The 24,779-nt window shown below is 44.1% G+C and overlaps 1 protein-coding gene across 3 annotated transcripts in view; it reads left to right on the forward strand.

Moving 5' to 3' along the window:
• The window catches only part of GAS7 (growth arrest specific 7), a 79,075-nt gene that overhangs the window by 37,342 nt on the left and 16,954 nt on the right, over positions 1 to 24,779 (forward strand). For all 3 annotated transcript variants that reach the window (XM_030461702.1, XM_008494512.2, XM_030461703.1), the window contains exons 3-9: positions 339 to 410; positions 2,280 to 2,365; positions 5,227 to 5,280; positions 14,252 to 14,341; positions 16,502 to 16,617; positions 19,953 to 20,027; positions 23,023 to 23,101. In XM_030461702.1, the coding sequence (XP_030317562.1) occupies positions 339 to 410; positions 2,280 to 2,365; positions 5,227 to 5,280; positions 14,252 to 14,341; positions 16,502 to 16,617; positions 19,953 to 20,027; positions 23,023 to 23,101 (572 nt within the window). The remainder of the gene's footprint in view (positions 1 to 338; positions 411 to 2,279; positions 2,366 to 5,226; positions 5,281 to 14,251; positions 14,342 to 16,501; positions 16,618 to 19,952; positions 20,028 to 23,022; positions 23,102 to 24,779) is intronic.

Below are 24,779 nucleotides of genomic sequence, written 5' to 3' on the forward strand. Positions count from 1 at the left end.
AGCTTGCAGGCAATGATCTGTGCACACAGCTCTATCCCTACTTTACTGTTGAGCACTGCCCTGCAGAAGACCTGCTCTGGAAGAACCAGTGACAGCTTCCAGTTCACTGTTTCCATCCGCCCTAGCTACCTGCTAAGGGAGCAGAGACTGGGAAGCTACAGCAGAAGGAGATGGAAGGAGATGGGGAGTACAGGGAGCTACAGGCAGCTTCCTCACAGCATGAGAACCTGGCTCAGAGAACACTGAGGGTCAGACCCATTTGTATGTGTGGATGCAGTAGATGTATCTGTTGTGTGCAAGGTTTCTATCACTCTTACCTTCATGTTTCCTCTCAACAGAAACGACCTGGGAGCGGCCAAGCAGTGTGCCTGGGACTCCAAAGAGCCCTGTAACACAAAAGAGTTCTGCAGGTACTGTTTGATGCGGTGCCAACCCACTGCACCGGGTGACTCTGCTTCTCTGTCACTGAGCTGAGCAAGGGAAAATGCTTGTACTGCATGGGATAAATATTTAATGTACATGGTCATGTGAGTGTAGCAGAGTAAATGTGACAGAGCTTTCCCTTCTAGAACATCTGCTGCTGCTGTTTCTCTACTGATGCAGCTTCTTGGTAGTTGTCTGAAGTGTCTGCTCAGAGTTGAGGTGGCTCCTTCCCTGGAGCATGGAGGCAGATGGTGGCCCAGGTAGCCATGGGGCTGTGAGCTCTGGGAAAGGACAGTCTGGGAAAGGACTGCTTTTCACAGTCTTGCTTTCTGCTGGGACAGGGGAAGCAAAAGCTACAGAGGAACAGGACTTGGCTATAGCTCTTCTATGTAGTGAAATGAGGCAACCAGGTGCCACTAATTGCCAGGAGTGAGCATGAGCTTGTGTCAAGCCCACCTGTGCCTAATTAGGGTGGGCCCCCACTGCGCATGAGCAGGACCGGGGGCCAATAAAAGGTGAGTCCTGAAGCACAGGCTCAGCTCAGTTCTGAGCACATCTGCAGAGAGGTCAGTCGCTCTTGGAGCACTGTACTACCTTTATTGCGCCACTAGCGCTCATCGCCCTCAGGGTGAGGCTCTGAGGACTCTTGAACCCGGGACCTTGGCATTGCAGTACTGTGTCTTAGCTGGCTGCGCCGCTCAAGCCTCAACCTGAGGGCAATGAACGCTAGTGGCGCAATGAAGGCAGTGCAGTGCTGAAAGAAGCGACTGACCTCTCTGCAGACGTGCTCAGGACTGAGCTGAGCCTGTGCTTCAGGACTCACCTTTTATTGGCCCCCGGTCCTGCTCATGCGCAGTGGGGGCCCACCCTAATTAGGCACAGGTGGGCTTGACACAAGCTCATGCTCACTCCTGGCAATTAGTGGCACCTGGTTGCCTCATTTCACTACACTTCTATACAGAGCACATGTGGACAATGAAGCTTTTAAGCAAGTAGTAGCAGCAGGGTTGACTACTTCACCTCAGTCCTGACTTGAAGTTGCAGGGAGTCAAGTAACAGAGTCAGCTGCATAACTGTAGTGAAAAGCTTAAGGTACTGCAGAAAGACAAAGCAAAGCAAAAATTAATCTAGAATTAGAAGTGTTAAATGTAAAGGTCATTGCTGCGAGCTGACTGTAAATAATGCAATCTAGAGGATGCTTTTCATAGATCTTTTTTTTTTTAACTGATGCTCCCCCTATCAGCAGAGATGAGTGCAAAGTATGCTTGAAGATTGTGCATTTTGTTGTGACCAAAGGATTTGTGATGTAGTTGCATATCATGTTTCAACCCTCCTTTGAGCACTATTCTTTGCTCAGTGTATTCTGGATAAAACATCCTACAGCTGTATACATGAACCACAAACATCTTACAAGGCTTGCTTACTTAACATGAAAAGACACCTGCCTAAAGCCAGTGCTTGTTATATATCCTACTTCTTTAACATATCATTTTACCAAACAGCTCTATAGGAACCATTTTGAGTTTCTTGACTCTTTCCAGCTCAGTAACTTATGTTGTAATTCCTGATAAGAGACTGCTGCAGGATCCTGAGAGCAGAGTGAGCTCATAGGCTGAGTCTCTGTAGAGTCCAGTTCTGGGGTTTTATGGGCTGGAGCTAATACATCAAATTGGGAGCCTGTTGGGATGGGGAAAAGCATTTGTGGTTTCCTAGGCTGTAGGCACTGAGCACTGCTGACTCAAAAAAGGCACCATGATTTATATCTGTGTATTCAATTATGCAATTAGTTTTTAAAATATGCAATTATTTATTTACTGCTGGCAGCAAGCCTGCTAACTCCCCATCTGTTTTTACAGTGAATGGCTACCACACCTCTGGAACTCCAGTACACCAGCTCGACCCTGGTCATATGAGCCTCCGAAAAGCAAGTGGGGACCCTCAGGTAAGTTCTGGGGAAAAAGCCAAGCAGTGGTGTCCACGAATAAAAGGGTCTCCACTTAAGTACTTTAGGAATCTGTCCAGAGTGGAAGATCAAGAGGCTTTTTCTTTTAGAAACTGTCACATCAGACAGATCTCTTGCACCTAGAATAGTTTGTGTCCAAGTGGTAAAACAGTACAAAATGCTAAGATACTTTGGATCTTTTTTGTCCTTTCTGTAAAATCCACCAGGCCACTTCAGTCACTATTAACAATTCTACAAATTTTCCTGCCGCTCCAGCCTGAAGCCTGGGCCTGTCTCCAGCACAGTCCTCTCTGTGGACTTAAACAGCTGCCCGTGTATCTGTATCTCATTGTATTTTCCTGCAGCTCCAGCCTTCCCTCCCAAAGACAGCATTCAGAAAGAATTTGTCCAAAGTTTTTTCCTCAATTACTTCATCCGTTCCTGCATGTCCATTTACAGGCCCTCCTCTGTGCCTTACATAGCCCATGCCTCATTCATCTCATCATGCCAGGGTAGTGTTCCAGATGCTGACTCGTGACAGCTGTTCTCCCCTGCCTGTTTGTCCAAGTTTTCAGTAACTATCTCTGCACTTTTTCTTGAACCAATTTATGTCCCAGGGAGAGTCTTCCCCACAAGTCTGCAGATTTCACACAGGGTCCTCTTTCAGCTCCTCCACAAAACTCTGCTCCCAGCCAAAACAGCAATAGCTGAATAGTAGGTGGTTTGCACTCCTCTTGGATTGTGGTTCCCTGTCCGCTGGCATTTTTCCCTCAGTGGTACCAGACCTGAGTACTCTGTGTCATTTCTTTATTAACTGGTAGGTTCTTCTGCAGTGAAACTACTTAAATATTCCCAATGAAATGCATGTTTGATTTCTGTGCTGCGACCCTACTGAAAAAGTTGCTCAAAGTGTCTCTCTGATGTTACCTGTTTTGTGGATTAAATTTTGTGTTGTCTGCCAGCTGTGTCTCTTAACCTCAGCCACCTTTCTTGCACAGTGCCTCCTAGGTAGTGGTCCTCAGCTTTGCCTTCATGTGTGCTCTTTCAGCAGTCAGCATTTCTCTTTTTGCTTGCCTATGGTGGATTCACAGCATCTTTCATGATACAGTCCAGCACTTGGGACTCTCTGTTCCTTCCAGATCCACATCAAGTATCTTGCGCTAAACTGTCCTGTTGCTGCTGCTTATCTGAGCTGCTTGCACATGTGAGCACATAACTTAGGTCAGAAGTGGTTTAGAAACTGATTCAGTGCACAGCCAGACACCTCTGTCCACACGTGTGCTGTAATTTCTTCAGGTAATCCAAATAAACTTGAAAGCTGTGACTTCCTTTAAAAAAAGCTATGTTAAAGATTGTGCAACAAATCTCATTTCTCAAGATATCGGATCCACAATGGTTTTGCAGTCAGTTTGTTACACAAATCAGATTAAATAAGCCCCCCAGAACTTCTTTTGTAACATTTGCTAGTTTTCATTTTTAAGGTGCTGAGTGTGTTTATAGCCACCTTTTTGGTCAAATTCACATCTGAGATACACAAGGAGTCCATTGCCATGTACTGGTTTGCTCAGCTGACTCAACCATCATTCAGATCAACAGCCTTCACAATACTTTCTATCCATTGCTCCTTTATTACAGGTTTTTCCAAATTGAAGTCCTGGCTTTGTTCCTGCTTTGAACCTGTAACTAGTTTTGAATCTGTAACTAGCTGCTGGTGCCACTCATTCTCATAGCAGCTTGTGCCTACACCCCCTTGGGATCCTGCTTTTCCTGCAAATGCTTTTGCAGAGCAGTCGTTAGAAGACCAGAAAATGTTGGTTGCAAGCAGCTGTCTTCTGCATCCTCAGACTCTCTTACACTTCAGCCAGCCTCACTGTTTGCCTGTCTTGGGCCATCACAAGCTGCCTTGGCTGTCTGCAGGATGCTTTCTTAGACATGGGTAGCAGCCATCAGAAAACAAAGGCTGGCAAGCTCCCTCAGGCAAGCTCAGCCATATTTTCTTGGAAACAGGTCAAGGGGCAAAAAGCCACAACTGAAAACAACGCGGAGTTGTGCTGTGCTGGGAGCAGGGCCAGGCCTTATTTACGGCTTCCTAGAGAGCAGCTGAATGCTGCCCGCTCAGGTTGTCACAAGTGCCAGAGCGGGCGGGCGGCCGCGGGCCAGCAACGGGACCTAGGGAAGCCGCACGTGGGACTGCACCGGGAGCTGGGACTGCAGTCTGCGGGGGCTGCCTCGGCCCTCGCCTCTCAGAGCAGGGGGACGCGGGGCTGGAGCCCAGGGCACAGCTCAGCCACGCCTGCTAGGGCCGCACTCGCCCGCTGTGGTTCCCCTCCGGGACCGCACAACGCCGCCAACGCGGCCCGAGCCCGACCACCCCCACAGCCCGGCATGGCTGAAGCGAGAGGCGGAGCCGGGGCCGCCCTGAGGGCTGTGCCAGCAGCCGGGGTCCCGCGGCTGAGAGGCGGCTGCGCCTCCCGGCCCCGCCCGGCCCGGCAGCCATTGGCGGCGGCGAGGGGAGGTGTCGGGGAGGCGGCCCTGATGGACGGTGGCACCGCCCCCGGCTCTCACCCGAGCCCTGCCGAAGCGAGACGCGCGAAGCGGGGCAGAGCTGAGCCCAGCGTAACCGGGTCGGCCCGAACTGTGCTGAGCTAAACAGAGCTGAGTCCAGCCCAGCCCAGCCAAGCCTAGATGTGCTGAGAGGAGCTCAGCCGGGCCGAGCTGTGCTGAGTGGAGCTGAACCGAGCTGAGCCTAGCCGAGCTGTGCTGAGCCGGGCCGGACCATGGGGTCTGCGTAACGCCCGCCTGTGCCCGCCATGCTGGGCTCCGAGAGCGGCCGTGACGGTGCCCCTCGCTTATCTCCACAGACCCCGGGGTCCCCGGCGGCGCCGCGGCGGCAGAGCAAGGAGAGCAGCCTGACGGTGAGTGCTGCGGGACCGGGCCGGGCGGGGCGAGGGTGTTGGCGTGGGCGCAGGACAGACATCGCCTGGGCGGTGGAGATGTGCCGGGCGGGCGGCAGAACCTCCACCGGGAGGTTGGGTTTCGGTAATTTCGGTGTTGAAACGACAGAAGTAAGGGACCCTGGGAGGCTTTGGGATCTCCGTCCTGGGCAGACTTCCAGTGCCATTCTCCATTAATGATTCGAGGGTTGGCAGGAGGTAAGGACAGGCGGAGGAAGGGAACAGAGATGTGGCGGCACCAAGTTTCCTGAAAAAAACTTCCTCTTCTCCTAACCCACCCACTCCCTGCACTGAAAGGTTCAGGGAATGCACCGAGGAGTTGAGTCTTTGTCCTGCCAGGGCAAAATCTTCACTTTCTCCTCAACGAGCTGTGCGAAGATACTTTTCTGGGCCAGAGTGCCCAGGGAAAAAAATTGTCTAGAAGTGCAGGCAAAGATTTTAGATTTCAATATGAAGTTAGCCTTGTATTCGTTTTTAATATTGGTAATTAAATATAGCTGGCTTAATTGAGATGTTGTCAGTATCATGTTCATAGACATTATTATCTTTTGTATACCTGGTGACCTCATCTGGAACACAGCTTGCCTTTCTGGACATCTCAATATAGAGCAGATGCTTAAAAACAGGAAAGAAATCAAAATATATTAATGAAAGTGGCTGGGAATGGAAAGGCTACTTAAAAGGAAATAATAAAGAAGATAAATGAGCAGGTGATACAGGAATTGAAGTGATAAAGGAGAGACAATAAACATGCTTACATTTGCAAGCATTGGCATGGTATAAAATCCAGGAACACAAAAGGAATAATTGAATGTTATACATAATTGTTAACTGCTACTCTGAGTAGGTTGTTGTCTGCATTATACAGGTTGACAGTGTGCTGAGACATTTCATATAAACAACAATATTAGAGGGGTTGGACCAGATGATTCTTGAGGTTCCTTCCAACCTGACATTTTACAATTCTGTGATTATTGCACGCAGTCTGTTGATTTATCCTTCAGTGGACAGAGTTCCCTGGGTTTCTGGTGACAGGGATGAGGGTTCAAAAGGTGCACATGCAAATGTCCCTGACGGTAATGCAAGCCATGTAGATACAGTTTGTTTGGGGGAAAAATGAAAATATCTTCAGTAGTTCACATAGTTATCAAAATCAGTCATTACAAATAAACCAAATGTTTTTACTATTAATTACTGTATTGAGAGAGCATTATATTATGAAGTATAAATCTGTTGGTTTTGGCAGATTTGCAAATGTCTTTGGGAATCGGCTGTAGGGCTGATCAGCTCCAGGGCCGTGGTGGCTGCGGCTAGAATCTTATCCAAGCCACCTAATGCAACCCCTGCTCACCTGGGTTAGAGGGGCAGCAGGAAACCATGGGCTGAACAGTATGTCCAGAAGGTCTAGAGGTGGTCTCAGAGTGGGTTACAGGGCACAGAGCAGGAGTGACGATGCTCTTACATTTCTGAGATACTTCTTACAGGGATGAGACCTCGGACTGTTCACTGAGGTGGTTTTTCACAGTCATGTTCTCTGGCCCATGTGCCATCTGGTAGCATCTGCTAAGCAAGAAAATGTTATATGTTATGTCAGGGTCACTGCATTTCTCCAGTAGAAGTCCAAAGCTTTCAAGTATGATGCATCCGACAGACAAAAGCAAGCTAATTTTAACAGCTGTTTGCTCCAAGCCATTGTCTGTATCAAGGAAGCATTGTGAAAAATAACATTCTCATACTGAGTGTAAACTGTAAAGCAATGTAATTTCTTTCCCTGTCTCATAGGAGGTTATGTTTGTTCATTGCCACTCAAGCTGATATTGGGCTGTTCTGCTTAACAACAGCTGCAAAGTATGTCCATAGCTTTCTGTCAGATATTTTTTTCTTGGTCTGTAAGCAGTGCTCAAGCAAAACCCCTCCTTGCAGAGGGGAATTTTGTGATTAACTCTGAAGGGGTCGCAGTCTAGCAAACAAAGTCCCCCCAGACTGAAATCCTGTGATACCCAAACTGCAGACATAGGTGATGTCTAGGCTGACCAGCAGCTGCAGCCTGGCTGTCTCTGAACTCTTCCAGCAGAGGGGTCGCAGTTCATTCCTATCTCCAAGAATGCTCTACATCCAGATAGACATTTGGAGCACAGCTTCTGGATATTCTGAAGGCAGGTGGGAGCTGGCGTATTTCTTATTTATATGCACCCAACAAGAAGACTTTTGTGTTTTGTCTTTGCTAAATGCATGTTGCAGACACTGTTGTCTGTTTTTATTGGAAGGGAAACGCCTGCTGAGTTGTATCAGAGGCTCTTATGAAACTGCTGCTTGCACAAATTATTGATGCTCACTTAGGAAGCAGCAGTGCAGGTCTGTCTGTGGTCAGTGATTTTTCAGTGTTTCATGGTGCACACATTAGTTTTAGGCTGGATGGTTACTGTCTGATTCCTGAACAGTTGTGTCTCTGGCCTTGAGTTCCTGTGGGAGCTGAAGTTCCTTTACAAATAAGAGAGAGTTAAATGGAACAGCTACAAGGGGATTTTGACTGCGAGACAGAGGTATGTCTCACCTGAAGAGCAAGAAACCTGTCTGATAATGTACAGTACTGTATGTACTGATGTATGTACTGATGATGTACTGGTGACACAGTATTTCTGAGTCTGGATTTCTTTCTGGAGGATGCTCAAGTGCCCAGTCATGATTTGAAAGATGGTGGCATTTTTGTTGTATATGTTGGACACACAAATTGAACACCAGCTGCAGATGGGAAGAGGAGCATCCTACATGCAGTAACTTAGTATTTTCTTCTGCCATGCTCTGCATCTGACACAAAGTGATGAACACAGTATGTGACTGCACATTCAGCCCCCTTCTCTCTCTGCCCCGGGGCTGACTGCACAGCAGAAGCTGTTGGAAATCTCCTGTTTTGGAAGGCATTGACCAGATCATCTCTGGACCTTTCTACAGATAAACCAAATAAAGAGGGTTCCTAAATGCATTTGGCATAATCTTCCCTTTGAAATAGCAGGTGTATCAATTGATACTGAAGACCAGAACTTCAGTTGTTGGTTCTCCCCCTCCACTGTACTGTAGCATCACCATGCCAGCACTAATACCACAGACAAATTTAAGATATTGAAGCTACCTAGACTGGGCATTCCTGGGCTTGCCTGTCTAGGTGGAGTTAAAACTGCCTTTGTCTGTGCCTAAGCTCTTCCAGGATTTCTTCCAGCCTTTGCATTGTCCCATTTACCAGGTTAACTCATTATAATCTAGTTGGAGCTGGCTACTGTACTTTTCAGGTCTCAATTGACATTGTAAGGCAGGTACTGAAGTTAGGCAATCTGGCGTTGTTGTGCTGTATATAAGGTGCTGTGAATGAGCAGAAATCAGGAAAAATAATCTACATTTTTAAATTGAAAGAAATGAGTAAGAATATTGCCCTGCTTTAGTCACTTTAGCATGGCCCATTAAGTTTACCCATTGTCTGCTTGTTTATTTATATAGTGTCTTATGTAATAAACATGTAGTTGATTACCTACAGCTTGATCAAATTATTCTTGTTTTATTAATGTTGCTTGGCAATGTCTCATTAACTGGTGAGTGCTGGTAGCAACTTCAAAGCCTCCAGAGGACTTTGAAATCCATGAAGTAAATGTGCAAGTCCAACCCAACAAAGTTTCTTGCTACTGTACATGCTGCTCTTGAGCAAATCCTGTGCATTTCCTGCCTCTCTGTGACCGTTCTTGTGTTACCCTTTTACATCTCAGACATAAGTCAAGAGTCTTCTACATCTCATTTTGCCATCATTGCCAATGTACTCCTCAAATATGAGCTGGAATATTTAGCTGCTAAGACTATAATTGCTTTTGCTCATGATTGATAAACATGCAAAAGTGTTTTAATCTGTTCATGGAGTTTGGTATGCAGTAGACTTGTCAGAAGAAATGCATCAGTTTGTGTTGCTTGTCTGGTTTTCTACTCCTGCCCAGACCTTCGCTTTCACTGTGGTTTTCACAGCATGTCTTCTTTGGCTGTGTACTTTCTTCTAGTCTCAAGCATTCGATGACTCTTGCACTGGTTTTATGGTGCCACTTGTGTCTCTTGGCATCTGGAAAGACAGGCTGCTGTCCACTGGCATCTTTACTTAGCTTGCACTTGAGTATGCCTTGCTGGTGTCTTGTCATTAATTTTGCTTTGTTGCAAGCTGACAACAGCCATTTTCTTATTAGGAAAGAGGCTGGATGAGAAAATATATCATGGTGAGGCTAATTATCACCTTGACTGTCCCTGCAGAGTCTGTGCAAATGTAATGCAGGTCATAATACCTTGTTTTCTCTTAAGGTTATGTGGCTCCATCACTAGCACAGATACATGGTTTATTTTGTTTTGTTCATTACTGACAATTACAGCTGTAATAATCAGCTTCTGCAGGCTTTTGTTCAGGCCTGTTGGCTAGTCAGCATTGTTGAAAGAGATTAGCACTGTGATGGTCTGTCCTGCTGTTTGAATTGGGACCTGTCTGGTAAACTGACAGGCTGCCAGGGGTGCAATTAAGGGGAGCAGTGGTTCCTCACATGTGGAGGTGATGTTCCTGTCTGTGGGACTGATATTTAATGCTGTTCAGCTGCAGGGTGTCATTGTGAGGTCCTTTGACACTTTCATCAGTCAAAAAGCTCATCAGTGGAACTAAGCTGGGGAACCAGAGTGCTTTTTTTTAAATCTATATTTGATTTTAGAAACAAGAAATGGAATATTTCAAAGGGAGGATTGTAGAGGGAACAAGATGTGGTCACTCCCACAACTGGTGTGTGGCCATGTCCTGCTCAGTGCCAGCTGGGTGTTCCACTCCTTGCTGGGAAACCTTGAGAGGTTTTAGAAATGTTAAGAAATACAGATCCAAGAGCTCTTGTTTAAGTATTAAAAATCTGTGCTGATGAAAGGAATGAATCACAGGATTCCCTATGCAGTTGTACATTATTATTTGTAGTATTTCTAGAGTTTTGGAAATATTTAATCTTTCTCTGCTATTTTGTGTAGAAAACATTAATTCTGTTAAGTTCTGTTTACTACGCAAGTATTTTTTGTTTTTTAAGATTGCAAAAGCTTCTGCATTTTTATTTTTTTTTAAATTCTGACGCTAATTTCCTTTTAAATGTGATACTAGGCCCAAATGGCCCCACGGGCAATTCAGCATCATTTCTAGACAATTAAGTATAAGTTTCTGAGAAGTGAAGAATGTTTGATTTGTTCATAGAATTTCAAGTCTGATGATACTCTTTAGGAAATGTGAGCTAACCTTGCTCTCAACACCTGTTGACAAGTGTGCTCACTGTTCCTCTTCCTGCTTTGTGCATGGATATGATGCAGTGCTTGGTCCATCACAGCAGGATATCTTCACCAGTCTGAACAGGAGCATTCCCAGTGACTCTGGGTTTGTTCCTTCAGGACATTATTGACGTAGCAGAGGGTTTTAATATGCAGCTTCCAACCAGCACAGATTTAGTTTGTGTGAAGCAGGGACTTGTTTTAGCATGGAATATAAATTTCCCTTAAAGGTTCCCTTTGCAGATTTTTAAGCTGCAGGGAACAGCTCGTGTGCCATTGTACGTGCTCCCTGCTGCACATCACCTCTGTGTCCTGGTGTGCACTGCAGTGATGCCCAGTCTTTGGCTAAAGGCTGCAAAATACACTTAGGAGGTGCCTATTCACCCCCCTTCTCATTATCCAGTGTGGCAATGTTGGACCCAAGAAATCTGCCTTGAAAACACTGCTGTCTCCATGGGAAACATTTCATCCCTTCTCATCTGAAATAAGTTGTCTTGGGCAACAAAAAACTCTACTCAGCATTTTGTTTCCACGGATGACTTCCTAGACATTCTCTGCAAAACCACATGTAAGAGGATAGTTGGAAACAAGAGTAGCTTCTCCTGTCACCACTGCAGTATTGATGCTTCACATGTGGAGATGTGAATCATTTCCAGTGTACCTAAAACTTCCTTGCAATCTCTTTACCTCTTTTGCCTTCTGCTCCTAACTATTTTTGAGTTAAATCCCAAGTTCCTGTAGCTTGGCAGTCTGCTCTCAAGAGGCACCATCTTAAACCCATGAGCTGTTTTGTGTAAGCACACACTGTAGCTGTGCACAGGGCAGTGTTTCTATATCCTGCAGGGGCTTCAAGGAACAAAGATGCTGGGTGGCTACAGTGTCTGGTAGAGTTGGAGGATCTGGAGAGGCTAAAAGGACTGGTGTCCAAGTGACCTATGGCTGTCACCCAAACTTTTTTAGTCAGTGAGTGTGAAATGCAACATGAAAGCTAGAAATCCTCAAAGCCAGAAGGTGTTTATAAACTGGTCTGGACACTGCACACCCACACCTAGTTACCTAGAACATTGCCATTGCTGACAATTCTTTCCCATTTCTCCCCTGCTCTGGGAGGATGAGCTGCAGGGCTGCTCACTCACCAGAAGCAGTTGGCCTGCTGTGGTGTAACAGGGCAGTTGTGCACAGGTTCTGAGACCATCTCATTTTTTTAAGACAGAACTACAATATATTGTGTTACGTGAGAAACACTGTGTGGCTGTGGCAGTGTAGAGGCATTCCCAGTAGCAGCGCAGGTCATCAGCAGTGGAATGGGATTTGATGGCCTGTGAAGCAAAGCAGAGCCTCTTCTCTCTCTGCCTCTGCGTGCTTGTGCAGTGCTGGTCCAGGTCAGTGCTTCTTGGGTGCCATCTGAAAGTAGCACTTTCACTTAAGGTCTCTTGGTGGTATTTTTAGGGTATTTGGGCTGATCAGTTGTGAAGCTTCCTGGCAGGGGTAAGAGGGATCTCCTTTCACGGGGTTGAAGCTGTGCACACTGTCAACCCCTCTTGCCGGAGTGTTGCTGTGCCCATGAGTGGCTCTGCATTGCTCTCTCTGGCTGCTCCTGCAAGAGAGGTCCCAGCTTTTCTCTTGGGGTGCTTTACTGCCAGTGGATGGTGGGATCTGCTCACAGGCTTTTAGGTCTGGTGGTACCTGAATGGAGAAGGGAAGGTAACCAAACCTATCTAACAGAAAAAGCAGGGCAAGATGGGCTTGTAGTGCTGTCCTGAGATAACTGACGTGGAAGAAGAAAACACAGAGAGGAGAACTTTAGCTGAAACAGAAGGTGTCCGTAGTGAAATGTCCCTCATGGAGGAGCTTTGTGTCCTGGAGGCTGTGGTGGTGACAGAGGTCAGTCTGTGATAACATAGGGATCCATAGCTGCAGCACAGGTAACCCCAGTCCAGCTGAGTGACACTTCCTTGGCATGTCCTGTGACACTGCAGTGGTGTGGGGTGCCCAGGTGAGGGTGAGTGCTGGTACCTCTGTCATATGGACACCCTGCCCTGAGCTGAGCTGATGCTTTGACTCCTGATGTGTGGCACTTCTTACAGGGATCCTGCAGGACCAGGGAGGTGTTGCTCATTGTTGGGATCGTGTGGTCAGCAGAGGGTGGCTCTGGGTGGAAATGTAGGCTGCTGCCTGCAGAGTGATAGTGAATTGAGAGCCCTTGTCTCAGACTTCCTGCAGATCAGATTGAAGCCCAGTGGAGCTGGAAAGAAACTGGAAGGGAAGACGTGATAGAATCTAGCTGAGGTGACAGCCAAAGACACCATAGGTACAGGCTTCTTGACCTGCTTTGAAATGAACTTGGCAAGCTCTGCACAGTTATTTTTGTGGAGAAGGAGAATGAAGAAAGCTCTTGTGTTGCATACAGGACAGCCACTGAAACTTCAGCATGGGCAGACATGGCAGCAGAGTCAACATGGGTTGTAGGAACAGCATTTTGTCAGCTAAAGGCTTTGTCTGCATTGCTCTGGCATGATGGGCTTACACTGTGTCAGCACTTTACTGCATGTTGCTGTGTTTTTTGATCCTCTCTGAATAGCCCAAAAGCAGATTCACTGTGTGTAAGCACTACCTTTAGGTTTGCCCATACAGCTGTGCAAACCCTGCCCACAGCTTTGTTTTTGGATTTTGTGTGAATGTTAACTGATGTAACCCTCCCCCTGATCAATACAGTTACATTTGTGAGTCTTCTAGCTCCAATTTCTGCTGGATTCTTGATTAATACCCAAGTACTCTTAGTGCCCAGTGACCCTGCAGGCATGATAAGAGGAGCTGCTTCTGGTCTGCCTGACCAGCAGAAATTTTAGGTGAGCATTATGCACTGGCAGTGAGATTTTGCTCTCACCAGCCCTTCCCCTGAAGGGCTTAACTGTGTCCAGAGTTACCCTGCAGCACATTCAGAAGCAGCCATCACGTTCTTTGCTTCCAGTGTGCTTTTATCAGGCTGTGTCTTCTACTGTGATAACTTAATGAGCGCTTGTACTTTTTCATACCCTTGTTTAATGACTGTCTCACAAATTGCTGTGGGATTTGAGTACGGAAGGCTTCCTGACCATGGAGAGCCCCTGTTCCTCTTTACAGGGAGTGTTAATGTCATCCTCAAAGGTCTCTGGAATAAATGGAAGGGCTGTGCACTGAAAAAATAATACTTTATTTTTTCAGTCCTAAAAGAGATTAACCAAGACTATAGCCAAGATGTTCTGATGAGATGTGCTGATAGTGCCTTCAGTGCTCTCTGTTGCTCATAGTCTTTCTTGTATCCAGGCATGCTCAGGGTGTTTCACGTCAGTTTGGTAAAGGTCTAGGAGGACTCCCTGTATGGGGCTTTCCAAATCAAGCAGGTTTTTCTCGTGTGAAATGAATAGTTTATTTTCCTCTGAGCCAACACTTCAGCTTGCTCAGAAGAGCTTTCTTGGAATACTTAGCTGCTGTTTCCATGCAACAGCGAATTTTTCTCCACTACCATGCATTCACTGGATTTTCTGATTGGAAGTGCATGTATATAACCTTTAATCTGCATAATTCTTTAACAGCTAAATTTCATTACCTTCTAACTCTCTTTTGCTTTTTTTAACAGATAAACTGTGTGACTTTCCCCCACCCTGACGTAATGCCAGAGCAGCAGTTGCTGAAACCTTCAGAGTGGAGCTACTGTGATTATTTCTGGGTAAGTAGGCAGCCAGCCACATGCCATATTGCAGCTCCTTAGCTTCCGAAAAAGTGGAACAAACAGTTTGATTTGCAGTAAAAGGTAAAGGAGAATTTGGGCTGAAATGCAGTGCATTAGGGCAGTACTAATAGATTGAGGAGACCAGTGAAGATCAAATGGAAACCATCTGACCGGTCTCAGATATAGGTGATTATCAGAAGAGTGTCCAGAAAGGCAAGATCAGCTGTCAGGAGATTGCTTTGGTCAGGAAATGAGGATGATGTAGGATAAGCTACAGTTCTCATAGAATCTCACCCAGAAGAACTGTGCAGCAGGAGCAGGGATAGCAAGGTGGCTGACGGAATATTATTTCAGTGTTACCCAGAGCATGAGATCTGGGGATGCAGAAGGGAGTGAGGGGTATCACATTTAAAACACACAGACAGTTACAAACTTTGTGCTAAATTGTAAAACTCACTCCCCTGGGATATTCTGGAGCATGGATGATAAGTGACTTTTTTAAAGGATGGGGTCTGGAAAGGACAGGCCTATTACCAACTCTTAAATTGAGTAGTTTTAGCAGCCTTCAGCACAGAAAGTCTTCAGTAGCTGTGTTTCTGTGTGTGTCCTCTTGTACTTAGCTCCACTTTCAGGATCCTGAAACAGATTAAAATGATACAGTCATTTTTCAAGTGTGGGGTTGATAGAAAAAATCTTCACTGGAAAACACTTTTGGGGGTGGGGAGAATACTACCTCAAGAGTGAAGATTTTATGAATTTCACATGTGTCTCAGTCATCAGTTATTGAAGTGTTTCCTTTTTTTGTTTGTTTGTTTTTTTTAAAGGAATTTCTCTTACAAAAAATGTATCTCTTGGCCCTTGTGTGTGCTCAGCGTTGGTGTGAGGACTAATGGCAGTAACTTGCTAAAATGCACTGACACACTTGCAAATGGTCACATTAGCAAACCATCGAAGTTCCTTCAGTTTCTTCCAGTCTTCTGATCCCAACAAGCAATAAGTTGGAAATGGTGTATAAGCTTGTTTTTGCATGTGTTTTACAGAAGGTGCTGCCCTGCTTTCTCACTATTTAGGCTCAGGCACTGCTTGGCTCCTTGAGTTTGGTCACATCTTGCTCTCAGTGAAACTCCACTTACAGTCACCTTTCTTCTGCAAACTGTTATCCCCCATAGCTCTGCTCTCAGGACTTTCCTTTTGTTCAGCCTTGTAATCCATATTCTGCCCATGACTCACCACCACCTTCAATCAGATCTATTCCTCCCATTGCTTCAGGCTGGTGGTGTCCAGCTGCCCAATACCTGGCCTGGCATCCTACAAGTTTCCTGCTTTGGACTAATGTGGCCCTTTCCTGAGTGAAAATCTGCAGTATCCAGAGTGTTGAAGCAAAACCTGCAATCCTTAAGGAAGTGTACTCCAGGCCTGTTTGTTTTAAGAGGGTGGGAAATGAAATTCTGAAATTAAAGAGAGGAAGAAGAGTATGAGGAAGAAAAGAGACAGCAGAGAGAAGACTGTCTTTGTAAGGACCCTGAACTCAGTGGAGCAAGGAGTGAAAAGGGCTGTGTAGAAAGTGAACAGTGAAAGATGGGAATTATAGCAGTCATCTGTTGAACAAATTGCTGTTTTACACTATTTTGCAGCAGATCTGTGCAGCCTGGCTGAATTTTTTCTGAGTGCAAATCGGGGTTGAATTTTGCAGTCTGTTAAAGGTTGTTTAAGGCTATGTTGCCCCTGGAAAAGAGCAGCAGTGTCCTCCCCTTTCCTCCAGCTGGCTCTCGGATCCCTTCTTCCTTTTGCAGGACTGAGCCATAAGGGCTGCTGCTTGCCAACCCAGGGCATTATCCAGTGTGAAAGGCCATGGGTAGAAGGGAAAGTAAGACTGCTGCTTTAGCCCCAGCACCATCTTAAGATAGCTAAAGATAAGTGTAATTTTTTTTTTTCTTTCTTTCTTTTTTACTCAAACCAAATCAGTAACAAAAGGAGGAGAAAGAGAAAATGTTGGGCTGTTCCTCTAGCAGGGGCTATGACCATCAGCTGTTATCAGAGGGCTCTTTGGACACCATCATTGCCTGTGCTCGGGCTGCTTGGGCAGTTGCCACTGGGAACTGTGTGTCTGTGGTTTTGTTCCCCATATCTTTTTCTTGAATTTCTTTTTTCTTCCAGGCTGATAAGAAGGATTCACAGGGGAACAATACAGTATCTGGATTTGAAATTCTTCTCCAAAAGCAACTTAAAGGGAAACAAATGCAGAAAGAAATGGCAGAGTTTGTTCGAGAAAGGTAATTGATACTTGTGCTATCAAATTAACTATTTATGGCATTTACTTTTTTTTCCCTTAATTTAGATATTCCTTTCATACATTAGTGATGTAACATAATATGCATAAAAGGTACACTACAAGCTGTCAAAGACTATTTAGTGTTTCTTAAATGTCAGTCCACACTCTCCAGTCTTCCTCAGCTTTCACTCTTTTGTCCTGCTGTGCCTGTCTCACTTGTACTGTAGCCAGGCTGCCTGTTCAGATGGAGGCAAATCAAGAAGATTTTATGCTGCAGAGTCAAGAAAAAAAATGTGGACATGGAAAAAACAGAGTAGAGATGATATTTAGAAAGGAAATGTTTTGTCTAAAAATTAGAGAAGCAATTTGTTGACATGGAACATAGGCACAGTTGCCATAGGGAAGATGTAAAAAGACATCACTTGGGACTTAAGATGGTTATGGAGCTAAATTACAGATATTTAGAGTAAACCCCAAGTCATAAAGGCAGATATAAGTACTGTGTTCAGTTTTGGGCACCTCAGTACAAAAAAGGCATTGAGGTGTTGGAGGAAATCCAAAGAAGGGCAACAAAGCTGGTGATCGGTTTGGAAAATATCTCCTATGAGGAGCAACTGAGGGTGTTGGGGCTGTATAGTCTGGGGAAACAGAAGCTGAGGGGAGACCTTATCACTCTTTACAAATACCTGCAGGGAGGTTGGAGTGAGAGTGGGGTTGGTCTCTTCTCACTGATGACAGATGACAGGACAAGGGGAGATGGCCTCAAGTTTCATCAGGGGAGATTTATGTTGGATATCAGGAGAAACGTCTTTACAGAAAGGGTTGTTAAGCACTGGAACAGGCTCCCCAAGGAGGTGGTTGAGTCTCCATCCCTGAATGTGTTTAAAAATTGCCTGGATATGGTGCCTGGGGACATGATTTAGTGGTGGGTCATCAGAAATAGAGTAATAGGGTTAGGATGAGGCTGGACTTGATGATCTTGAAAGTCTTTTCCAGCCTGAGCAATTCTATGATTCTGTATTGCTACTAGAAAATGCCAGAATGCTATCAATGGTCTCTTGGCTCTGCTGACATGGGAAGTGCACTGAGCATCAGACAGGCAGTTGATAGATGCTCAGTTCAGCCATGTACAGGACATGATGTGACATCATTACTCATAAGTACTGTCACTGTTACTTGAAATCACTTGTCATGTGTCCAGATCAGTGTAAATCATCTTGAGAATGACTTTCAAAACTTGAGAACAGCCCATAAGGAACATGCAGTGTTTACTTCGAGGAGGAAGGCAAAGCATGCTGATGGATGTTCTCTCCTGGAGGCAAGTTGAAGGAACTGCTTTCCTGTTATTACTTGTGTAATAATCTAGATAGCAGTTGTAAAAAGATTTTTTTTTCTCTCTTCTGTTTGGGACAAGTGATTCAGGATTGCTCTGTGGAAAAGGAGGAGGATGATGTTGAGCTGGGGAGGTTACTCATGAAAATAAGAGCTCCAGCCAGGGGAACTTTTACATTCCCAGCTAAGAGGGAATAAGAAGATTTTTTGATAAGATTTTCTTGGTGTCCATCAGGTGACTTGGAGAATACAAGACCACATTTAAATGTGGTTTTCGAGTCCAGAAAAATTCTCTCCATCTGTACAACCAGACTTCAGGATGTGAGGTTCAGGCAGCTGGTAAAATTAGATTTAAGTAGGAAGCTGAGAAGAGACACAGTAACCAGATTTCTTCATCAAATAACCAAGAATTAACTCAAATTTGGTTTATGAAGTAGATGTTTTTGTGAGAGCTACTCATAAATAGCAGTCTTAGACTGAGTAATTATGTATTCATTCAGTTCTTGTTGGCAAAGGTAGAGTTATAATACAGACTTTGAATTTTAATAAGAGAAACTTCAAGAAAGAGGGAAAAATAATTAGTAATTTGACTGAACTGATGTGTGAAAGAAGAAAATAAGTAAGTAGTGAAAATATGGTGCAGCATTTGTATTCAAGTAAGCACTCTGAGAGAGCAGGGAAAATCTGCAGACTGTCCTGGATAGCACCAGTCTCTCCCAAGTATAAGAAGTGTTTTTATCAGCAAAGAAACACTTGTCTTGGGCTTTTGGCCCCTCACATTTTAATTAAGCTGTGCCGTGCCTAGAAAATTTAAAATAAATAGCAGATTATTAAGATGGAAGAAAAGAAATGAAACACAAGCAGGACAATGACTGCAGTAAGACTGGTGAGGGTCTGCTAAGCCCACTGACCATGGCTGTATTGAGTGCTTACGAGGAAAAAGCATGAGGCACTCTGTCCTCACAGCTTCCAGTAACCAGATTTTGGGGGATTTCCAGAGCCAGAGTTTGCCTTAGGTCTTCTGTGTTTAGCAGATACTTGTGAATAGCTTTTTGAGTCTTTTTCTATTTTTGGTCACTACAGCACTTTGTAGCAAATTTCTGCAATTTATGGACTACAGGAAAAGTAATTGTACTTCTGTTGTCTGATAATCTGAATGTTGCCTCCTAATCAGGAGCAATAGTGTAAAAAGACCCATAGTCACTTTCTTCAGGCAGTGGCAGTTGTGTAGATACCTGTCAGATATCATCTATTACCTCTTCTCCATGTTCCCAGTGTTATCTTAACCTATTTAGTTTCTTCATGCATGGTAGTCACATCAGATCAGATGTGCCTCCCTTTGTAGCTCTCTATTTTAATTTCTTCCATTATAACATGGCATAACTGAAAATATGGGCACACAAAGTCCATTAAAAAAAACCACAACACAACAAACCTTAGAGAGCAGGGAATAAATAAGAGTAAACTAGAAAGAATAACTAGAAATTATAAAGCCAAGACAGTATGGGTCAAAAATGCACTTATAATCTGTAATACTTCCAACCACACAGGAAGTGAAATTTTGAAAGTTTTTCAACATTTGCACCCCTGGATTTCTCCTGTTGTCACAGTGTTCTTTCATCTTCACTTTGAGGATGTAAAATCACCTCACGTTTCACAGGAGACTGAAACATGTGCTTCCCAAGTGAGTCCAGTTTTGCAGACAGTCCATGTTGTACAGTGGAAACACTCTGTCCTTGTTATTTGCTCTCCAGAATGGTAGATTTTTCTTCTAATTTTATCACACATGCTGCCCTGCATATATCCCTGCACTTGCCATTGCATTTTTAGCATATGGAGGGGAGATGGATCCTGAAACTGGTGTTGCCAAGCCCTGGAGACTGAAAGGAAAATTCCTGTGGCAAGATCTGTTAAAAGGCAGATAATTTCTTTAAATTATGTGTGTGGGTTTCTGCCTTAAAGCTTACTTACTGCTGTCTCTATTTTCTGTGTGTGTGTGTGTAGGATAAAGATTGAGGAGGAATATGCTAAGAACCTGTCCAAACTGTCTCAGAATTCCTTGGCTGCTCAAGAAGAAGGGTAAGTGTGTCTTCTGCAGAAAGGAATTTTAACATGAAAGGCATTTCTCCCACACAGGTACACGTATTTTTCCTGAGCACTCCCATTGAGGAGAGATTTATTCAGCTTGGCATCCTGGGTGTGTTGAGGAAGACAGACTTATTTTGGAATATTTTTCTTTTGGAGATGTTCATGGTAAATTTTTAGGAATATTTGTATGAAACCTTGTATTTATTCACAGTAACGTGTTTATGCTATCCTTGTTCTAGCCAGCACTAGTTTCTTTAGGGGTTAACATGTATAAGTACTAACTTGATTTGAATATCAAAAAATATATGGAATATATGTAAATATATGTACTGCTGTTAGTAGTTCCGTATGATCAAACCAGTGGAATTGGAGCAGCACAGACAGGAAAAAGAAGTATTTTCTCATCTTGGACCTGGTCCTCCAAGAAAAAGAGCAGATTGTCCCTTAGTTACAGCATGTTTACACTTTGGAAGTTATTAAGAAGGTATTAGGCATGCACTTCAGACTAGATTGTAGTTCTTAAGTAATAACGTACAGACACCACTCCTGAGGGATTAGAAGTAGTTAGCTTTATCTGTTCCAACAAAAACCCTCTAAGTACTGAATGCCAAGGTAGGTATTGATTGCCCTCATCCTAGTTCTGGCACAGTGTCTTTCTGCTGGCAGTGAAGTTCCACGAGATGTTTGCTCAGCTTTCAGTAGGCAAGGACAGAAACTGCAGGAGGCTGTCTGGGGTGTTACTCCTCTAAGCACCTATGCAGATGGTGGGGGTGTTGACCTGCTTCTAGCAAAGCTGAAACCACTTTTCTTCCACATCCTCCTCTCACTTTCTCCTACTCCCAATAGATGAAGGGGGCAATGTCTGAAAAAATGAAGGGGAAGGAAACTAGGAGAGAGAAGATGAAAAGAGAGGGAATGGGGACTGAAGCATAAAATGTTGAAGTAGAGAACTGAAGGGGACACAGAGCAGAGTGCAGGGAGCTGGGAACACTGCTCAGTTGGACTCTGTTTGGAGAAGTGTCAAGATGACAGGTGCTGTGGTGGTCCAATTGACTAGGTCCAAGAATAGGCTAGTGAGAAGATTGATGTGGCCCAGGAAAGGGAAAAATTTTAGTTAAAAAAGTGGGGGAGAAGGGGCAGCAAACAGGGGGATCTTAAGGAGCCAAAAAACTGGAGCTGCAAAACTGGGTAAGAAATCATATCCACTCCTTACAAAAAGTAATGTGCTGAAAGAAGTTATGGAGTGTTTGTGTCAAGTCCAGATTTTTTTAAATGCTTTTGTCAATGACTTCTAAAATAAATAAAGGCTTTACTGTAATCAGAGATCAAGCAAAGCTATGAAAGGTGGTGCATACAATTTGAAGGCAAGATTGCAGTTCAGAGTTATTTTGCTAAATAAATAAGTGTACTGGAAAAATTAAGATGCTTTGCAGTGAGGACAAAGCAGCAGGTTTTATACTTTCACAGGATGTGAAAGATACAGTTACATAACGGTTTGTGGGAGAAGGATCTGGCTGTAGTGAATCACAAGCTTACTCATCAACAGCTTCATAGTTGTCTAAAAAAGCAATCATACTGAGATATGTAGAAGCAAGAGTGTCTAGTATGAAATAATCTGTTACCAGCAGCAACTGGAAGACCTCTGGTGGAAGATGGTTTAGTTTTGGTTGCACACTGTCATGGTTTAACACTAACCCAGCAATTAAACCATATGACAGATGCTCTCCATTAATCCCCCTTTCCTCCCTGGTAAAGAAAGGAGAGAGACTTTTGGGTTGGAAACTGAACTACACAGTTTTAATGAAACAGTAATGATAAAAAGGAAAAAAATTACTGAATATATACAAATATCAGGAAAATTGATAGGCATGTTCCTCCTCCCTTTCCCCCAATAACTCTCACGTCACCACCAAGGCTGCAGGGCAGCCCTTTGAAAGTCCAGGCTGGACTCCTGGAGTCAGCAGCAGTTGGGAGCTGGAGGCAGGAACACACAGATTCAGGCTGGCACAGATCAGGACCACAGGCAGACACATGGATGGAATACTCACAGGATGCTGAAGCAAACAGGGACAGGTGAAGAAGGGGAAGCAGGAAGGGGTTGGACCCTCGTGATCCTTCAAATTTATACTGAGTATGACTTGTATGGGATGGAATACTCTGGTCAATTTTGGCATCTCTCTTGTCCATTCCTCCCTAAGGAAGGGCTGCAGGTGGGACCTCTTTACTCCTTTTCTCCTTCTGGAGGGCGAAATATTCCTCAAAACTGATCAGTGTCCTTGGTTCTGCACACCAGTCTCTAGCGGTAACTATAAACATCAAGTGTTACCAGAAGCAGACACTGTCTGAGAAACATGCTGTTAATTTTAGTGAGTGCAGTTACTTCGAAGAGACTTGGCTGAAAGCAAAAGTACAAGACAGAAAATTACCTTTATCCTGGCCCAAACCAGGACACACATTAATAGGACTTTAGGCTTTTGGAGCGGGTCTAGAGGAGTGTACTTAAACTAGAAAATAACTTGCCTGAAAAAAAAGAAGGTAGAGAAAAGACTTAGTAATTTTAACAATAATGAAAGGTTCCTCCAAGGAGAAGTAGAATAATCTGTTCACTAAAGGTAGGGTGTAAAGTAGAAGAGGCAATGGGAAAAACTGCATTGGGGAAAATTTATTTTAAAGATTAGACAATAATGACTTGTTATGATAAGGATAAGATACTGAAGTATCTTGCTTCTGGGAACTATGGCATCTCTGTAACTGGAGATCATTAGGAACAGTATTTTTAAAGATCTGCTACATACAATGCCCATATAATTGTGCTTTGGTCAGAGATTGGTTATCTTAGATTTCTGCTATCGCTTTTCTGTGATTGTGCTGAGCATGATATGGTACATAGCACTATGCCATATCTGTTTGTTACTACCTGACAAATCTCTCTGGGAGAATGTGCAGAAGGCAGAGCATTGATCATTGTCACTTTGTGTTCTTTCAGCACGCTAGGAGAGGCTTGGGCTCAGCTAAAGAAGAGTTTAGCTGATGAAGCAGAGGTTCATCTAAAATTTTCTTCTAAGGTAAACAGTTCTTCCTTTTGCAAAGATCTTTGCTCTGTAATTGATGGATCTTCCTTCAGTGCTTGTTAGGAGGGGAAATACACATATGTACAAATTGGTAAAAAGAATAAGCTGGTGAACCAACTTATGGAAACTCTATCCATTCTTCCTCCTAAAATCATGGTTTGTTTTATCTACTTGATGAGTAAGTTAAAACAAATCTAGCTTTCACATTTTATAAAAAAGAAGGAAAACTGATTCTAGAGGTTATTCACCTAGCTCCAAGTTCGGTCTTGTTCAAGTAAGTTTACCTAGAGCTTATACAGATTGTGTGTGCAGAGGAAGAAATAAAAAATAATATTTGGCTTCTCAACAAGAGTCTACTATATCTGTCCAAAAAGAAGAGACCCAGGACTCTTCATGTCATTCATTAACCTTTCTGGAAAGTTCACTGGGAACTTACTTCATGGTTCTTTTGGGTCTCTGTCAAGTGATGCTCAAGGAGATTTATTGTACAAATTACTCTTTTTTTTTTTTTTTTTTTTTTTTTTTTCCCCACACATGTGACTATTCTTGCATCCTTTTACACTATGTTAACCTCTGTGGGTGATCAAGTTCAATACAGTGGCAGATATCTTAGCACAACAGCCATGTTCTGGAGGAAAATTACAGCTCTGCACTGTTTGTAAGCGATTATGCAGAGGTTACTCCGGCAACCAGGCGCTGCCTTGGTAACCTGCTGCTCTGCTTCGAACTTTTACTTCTGGGCTCTAATTAGTGAAATACTTTTTGCTCCCCATTATTCTCTTGTATTGTTTTCAATGAGGAAGAAATGCACCCTGGAGTGGTGTGTGCATGTAGGCAGGCAACATATAGGGCTCTTTCATTGCTTTACTTTTCCTTAAACCCTGCATTGAAACTCCATAGCATCCGCTGAACTCTCCTCACCGTTCCTGTTCCTGCTTTGTGAGTTTTTACTTTCAGCATTCTTTTATTAACAGAGAATGTTTGAAAATATATTGATTATTGCTATTAATTTCAGAGATGTTATTCTTACAAGTAGTAATTATATTTCATGTTGATAAAGAAAACCAGCCAGTTCTAGCACAAAGCAGTCAATACAATGCAGAGCACATCAAGAGAAACACCATGGAGGTGTTAAACTTCTGTGACAGTGCTTCATGGCACCTGGGGTCATGAACAGATCAGAGAGGGTGACACTCTTGTGGCACCCAGAGCATAAAATACTATTACACTGCTAATACTTGTACAGACTGGCGTGACATGTGAACATGATATATCCTTCAGGAAGGCCATCATGGCACAGAAGTCTTCTCCAGCTATCTGACTAGCTTTTGCTGAGCTCCAAGAGGTGCAGTCTGCTGGAAAAGATGCATGGTTTGTACTAGCTGAAGTCATGGTGGGCTGGCCTGGATATGGTGATGTGTTACCTGCCGTTCTGAAAATGGTGTTGACAGAGCAAAGGGAAAAAAAGGGAACTTGAGAAATCAGAGGAATTTCTCAAGTGTAGTTTCTGGTAACTCAGCTTCTCTTTCTGCCTCAGTCTCCACCATACTGGTACAGAAATACAGGGTCTCTGTCCTACACCTGACAACTTCTTTTAGCAAAATTCTCGAGATTTCAAGTTCTTTGTCACATCTCGCCCATCCAGTGATGGCTAAGTGTCAGAGTTGTCTGT

Source organism: Calypte anna, chromosome 18, assembly GCF_003957555.1.
Source record: "Calypte anna isolate BGI_N300 chromosome 18, bCalAnn1_v1.p, whole genome shotgun sequence".
NCBI classification, from domain to species: domain Eukaryota; kingdom Metazoa; phylum Chordata; class Aves; order Apodiformes; family Trochilidae; genus Calypte; species Calypte anna.